General features: G+C 41.0%; 1 protein-coding gene across 1 annotated transcript in view; it reads left to right on the top strand.

Moving 5' to 3' along the window:
- Positions 1-5921, top strand: part of nbas (NBAS subunit of NRZ tethering complex) — a 232923-nt gene that overhangs the window by 54316 nt on the left and 172686 nt on the right. The window contains exons 19-20 of the mRNA XM_008286182.1: positions 2984-3088; positions 5265-5401. Of these exons, the coding sequence (XP_008284404.1) occupies positions 2984-3088; positions 5265-5401 (242 nt within the window). The remainder of the gene's footprint in view (positions 1-2983; positions 3089-5264; positions 5402-5921) is intronic.

Genomic DNA, 5921 nt, shown 5'->3' with positions numbered 1-5921 from the left:
GTCAGAAATAAGGTACAGATTGTCCAAAATTATTTTAAAACTTAATCAGAATTACTTGAATTAGTCTAACATGACTTGAAGTGACTCAAAATAGTCACCAAATGGCAATAATGATTAATTATTGGCCCTTGAAAGTGGAAAAAGAACATTTTTATTGAGGGTATTATGTCCCCCGGAGGCTCCTGTGAGCGTATAAGTGTGGATGTATAAATATTTACGACTGTCTTTATATTTCAGCTCGATGAGCGTTCCCACACAGACGCTGAAAAGAAAAACCTGCGATAATTCAGCAGACAACTTTCAGACACAACAGAAGCGAACTTCAGCGTCGGTGTGTTTCGCTGAACTTTACATCGTCGCTATCGATTTGTTTCCCGCCGTACTGAAGCCGTGGGCCTCTCAGAACAACAACATCCTCGAATTCAAAGCCGAATCCAGCAGAAAGCAGCGATTTCTGCTCCGTCTGAGCTAAACCGGCGGATCCAGAGAGATGTTCTCTGGACGGGGGTCTCGTTTTTCAAACTCCTGAGCCGTGCGAGACTCGGTAGGAAAGAGAACCTTATTCAGAATACTATTAAAGCCGAATTAACTCGGAGGTTCATCGGTGCGTCGTGTTATTTCATCTCCCTGTTTGTGTACGATGCAAACTAATTCGTCTAAACACGGTCAAATGGAATAATAAACCGAGCAGCTGAGCTTTATTGCTCCGTTGTTTTCCCATCGGTAAACTAATGCTTCCTCCTTTCATATCCAATCCCTCCGAAGCGGCGCGGCTCTTTTCATCTGCCGTCGATGGAAGCTCTCCGTTAACCCCGCTAATCTCTGCAGAAATATTGAAAAGTGTCGGAGGATACTTATGTGCAACACGTTTTAAGTACGCGGATGAAAGGATGAGCGCCAGGCAGCCGAGAGGTAAACCGGCCTTGTTCTCACACATCCGTCCGTCAGAGTTTATCTGCAAAGCGCTTTCCAGACAAATAAAAGTGTTTTATTACAACAAAAGAACAATAAAAACAACATCCTCTTAAACAATTATGTGGTAAACGAGAGACTCGATAAAAGCCGCGACCGAGGAAACGCCGTCATGAATAAATCTCATAAATTTCATAAATTTGCAATGAGGACGCAGCGGAGGCAAGAATTCAGAGCAAAACATGATAATGATGGAAAAGTGATAAAAGCAAAAGAAAACACACGAAAAAATGTTCAAATGTACAATCCAGAGTCCGTTAAACGCCGGAAAGAAAACACAAAGCTTCAGTTTTTGAAAAATACGAATCTTTGTTTTACTGTGCTGCTGATACGTCTACGATATGGGTGGATGTTACAACGTCAGCATCCAAAGTAGAAACTCAAAGAGCCAAAGTGAATCCAGCTGAAACCAAACTGAGTCCAGCTGTGGTTTCCATCAGTCTAACAGCAGAACCTTCTCCGTTCTGGACCTATGGACTGTGTCTGTCTATGTCTGCATCATGGCTCCACATGGAGAAGACCTGAACAGAGGAGGAGAAACATCTGATGCTCAAAATTGCCCAAAATGTGTCTAAAATGACTTAAAATTTGTTCAAAACAAGCAAAAATATACCTAAATGGCTCAAAATGGGTCCAAAATGACTAAAATTGGTCCCAAATGACTCCTGATTCTCCCAGAATGACAGGATTTGTTCAAAACAATTAATAATGGTCCAAAATGACTCAACATTTTTCTGAAATGACTCCAAACTTCTCCAGAGTAGCTCAGAATTTGTTAAAAACAAGCAAAAATGGTCCAGAGTGACTCAAAATTTGTCCAAAATTACTCAAATTTTGTCCATGCAGGTTCCAAATGGTCCAAAATGTCTAATAATCCATCCAAAATGACTGAACATTGCTTCTAAATATCTCAAAATTGGTCCAAAACAACTCAAAATAGGTTAAAATTTACTTGAAACTAGTCCAAAACAGCTCCTAAAGATAAGCTAATACGGTAATTTGGACAAAATAACTCTAAATTGACTTAAAAATTTGACCAAAATGACTTGAAACCTGTATAAAACGAGCTAAAAGTTCTTCCCAAATGACTCAGAATTACTGTAACACGACTCAGAATTTGTGATGGAGGTGATCTGACGTTTAACTGATGCTGCAGCTTCTGTATCATCCTGTAAACTAACCACAAACCTCCATCCTGAACCTGCCTTCAGAGGCATCAGTCTTGTTTCTTCCCCGCGCTACAAACCGGCCCACGATATATATGCGTCGGGGTGCAGCATACCGGAGATGGATTCACGCTTTAAGTGCTTAAAACTCCGGATTCCAGATTCACGATGAATAATGTTAACACCGTTTCCATCCACAATAAATCACAGCCGAACAGGCCTGGCTTTCTGCAGAGCAGCAGAGCAGAGATGAGGTTTTTTTTTTTCCGCCTGCTAGATATTCGACTCAGACAGAATGATGTCTCTCTCTTCACTCGGACATTGTCATGGTAACTGCAGCGCTCGTCGGATTCCTTTCGCCCCGATCCATTTTCTCCGGCTGTCTATGAATATGATATTAGGGTTTTTATCATCCCGACTCGGGCTGCCTCCGTCTGCATACGACCCATTCAAAGGCGATTCATCAGAGGCCGCCGTCGAGATGCTACAGAGGTTTTATACCCGCACATGCACATAAATCCCTCCAGCCAAAGGCCGGGACAACAACTGTTCCTTCCTGACATGATGTGCACACACTCACGAGTTCCTCAGAAGGTTCGAACTGAAAGGACGCGACAGCCGGAAGCCAGAAAGTCAAACAGCATCTCTGTTGACTTTGCCTCAGTCCATTCATTTGCAGTCGCAGCTTCTCCTCTGCCTCTCATCTTCAGTTTGAATTTCTGCCCACTCGCAGCGTTTATTCACCGAGATAACCGTCTGCTTCGCAAATTTCTTTTTCATGAACCACACTTGTATTCCGTCTGTCTCATGTGTGCTTTCTTTTCTTTTTTCTTTGTGCTTTCCAGGAGATACTCGGCGGTCCTCACGCGGCGGAGCAGAAGTACGACGCCGAGTTCTTCAAGAAGTTCCGGAGTCAAAATATTGTTCTGTCAGCAAGAAACTACGCCAGGGTATAACGGCGGATTATTAATGCGGCTGCAGGAGTTTCTATTTTAGCTGCTCATATACATACATACACTTAAAACCAGCTGCCTCGCACGGTCCTCCTCTCTGATTGGCCGAGGACGGATATGACCTGCCCACTTACTGCTGCCATGGCAACCGGCGGGGTCAGCCTGGGTCACTCCAGACAGCAGTGGTGTCATGTTTTATTTAGAGTTTGTCTGTTTGTTATGTGGGAACCAAAACTAAGTTCTGTAAAATATTTTGGTTTTCAGACCTGATCAATTTTGTATTTTCATCTTAAAAAAATAAAAAAAAATAAAGAATAACCGTGAAGCTATTTTAAGGGTTCAGTATCTCCGGAAACAAAACTTCCACAGATATGAAACGTGGTGAGAACAGAGACAGAATAGTTTCCAGCAGATCAGAATGATTAGATGGATCCAACAGAGGACACATTTTTAATTTTATTTTTTTACTTGAAACCTGTCTAAGACGACTCAAACCAAGAATCCAGAATCAAAAGTGACTTGACACTTGTCCAAAAGGACTTAAAATGTGTCCTAGATAAGATAAAGATTCTCCAACATGAATTGAAACCTGTCCAGACTTTCTTAAATACACCCAGATTGATGTGAAACTTACCCAGAATGGCTCAAAATCTGTCCAAAATAAGATCAAGATTCAAAGTTGTTTTATTTAAATTGTTAAAAATGACTTACATTTGTCCGAAATGTCTTGAAATGAAAGGAAATGAAAAATTCTTTATTTATCCCAGAAGGGAAATTCAATTTGTGTCCACAATGATTCCAATGTGTCATGAAATGACAAAAATACACAATTTCTGGCCCTCAAAAATGGAAAAAATTACAAATTATAATAATAACATACAATAGAACTTGATGTGTAGCAAGGCAAGGTTCCAGCGTTCAAATGTTTTGACTTAAAATCTGTCTGAGATGACTCAAAATTGTCCAAAATGGCAACAGAGAGTAAATACCAGCTGTTATAATTAGAAAAAAGGTGCTACATTGAGAAAACAAAGGTGGGTAAAGTTACTGTCCTCCTGAAAATCCAAACTTTGGTCACATTTCACCAACTGTTGAGGCTCTAACATCAGTAGAACCTGATGTGGTGAAGTTGGACCAGACAAGGCTCATGGTTTTAGATCTTTAGACTAATTGTTGATGTGGATCATTGGTGGAAACCAGAACCTGGAGTTCACAGGTTCTAGATGTTGGTTCAAGATGTTGGTTCTAGATGTTGGCTCTAGACGTTGGTTCTGGATGTTGGTTCTGGATGTTGGTTCTGGATGTTGGTTCTAGATGTTGGCTCTAGGTCAGGGGTGTCCAATCCTGGTCCTGGAGGGCCACAGTCCTTCATGTTTTAGATGTTTCCTTCTTCCAACACACCTGATTCACATGACCAGGATGGTTATCAGGCTTCTGCAGAGCTTGTTGATGAGCTGATCATTTGAATCAGGTGTGTTGGAAGAAAGAAACATCTAAAACATGCAGGACTGTGGCTCTCGAGGACCAGGATTGGAGACCCCTGTTCTAGGTGTTGGTTCTAGATGTTGGTTCTAGATGTTGGTTCTAGATGTTGGTTCTAGATGTGCAGAGCAAAAGATGCTTCATGTTGACTTCATGGTGAAAATTGCACTTTTTTGTCTCTTTTTAAGGTCCAGTAATTAAAACTGTGTCCTCTGATGGATCCATTCAATCATCTGATCTGCTGGAAACTCTTCTGTCTGGGTCACCACCACATTTTATCTTTGTTTCTGGAGATACTGAACCTTTTAAACCCTTCAAATGACTTCACATGTGTTTTTTGAGTCAGGCTTGAAAACTGATGAAAGTCAAAAATATTTGACAGAACTTAATTTTGGGTCCCAAATAACAAATAAGTAAATTCTGACGTTAAATCTGAGAAGCTGCAGCAACATATTTCCTGAATTCTGTCTGAATTAACGTGAACAGACTCAGAAAATCAACGTTTTTCACCCGTCAGTGGTTTTAACTTTGTGGCTGACTGGTGCACATATGATCACGTATTTAACTTTCACTGATTTAAACCCGTTTTGTTGTCATATAGTTCAGACTTTATCCTCCGTGTGCCCTTTTGTCCTGTATTTGTGCTCGTGCTCCCCGAGCTGAGAGCTTTCTGTACGTCTGTTGCCTGCAGGAGAGCAACGTTCAGGCTCTGGACATTCTGTTCACGTACCACGGAGCAGAACTCCTCCAGCACCGGCTCGCCATCCTTTACAACTTCCCAGAAACCACCTCTCCACACGAGTACACCGTGCTGCTGCCTGAAGCCTGGTGAGACGCAGCGCTGCCTCAAAACACGAGTGCTTTATTTTTATGGTTTTATAATGCAATGCGATGAGAAGTGACCGGCGCAGTAGATTTGTAACGCTCCACTCCTTTATAGACATTATGGATTATTGCAACTCAGCTTTTACAGCGTCTAAATTTTATAACAGCTTCTGCTCGACCGTCTCTGACTCGCCTGAAATTTTCATTGCGTAAAGTATAAATAGTTTTAAAGATATTTCTGAAATGTGAGCTTGATTTAGGAAGTTCTTTACCAGATGAACTTTCTGCTCGTTAATATTTGAGGCTGTTTGAACAACAATATCTCAGGAAATGTCAAAGATGTGACATTTTCACTGTTATTTCTCATCTAAAAGTGTTTAGTTTTATGATATTGTGACATGTATGATTCAGAAAATATCACCACTTGACTTCTGCATCATCGGTTTTCTGTTTTTTGTTAATTTGCTCAAACATGGAACTTGTCAACTTTTCAACAACTCGCTCATATTCAGAGATTATTTGA

Source organism: Stegastes partitus, unplaced genomic scaffold (assembly GCF_000690725.1).
Source record: "Stegastes partitus isolate 25-593 unplaced genomic scaffold, Stegastes_partitus-1.0.2 Scaffold439, whole genome shotgun sequence".
Taxonomy (NCBI): Eukaryota; Metazoa; Chordata; class Actinopteri; family Pomacentridae; genus Stegastes; species Stegastes partitus.
Note: the sequence above shows the minus strand (reverse complement) of the source record. Positions and strands in the feature narration are given on the sequence as shown.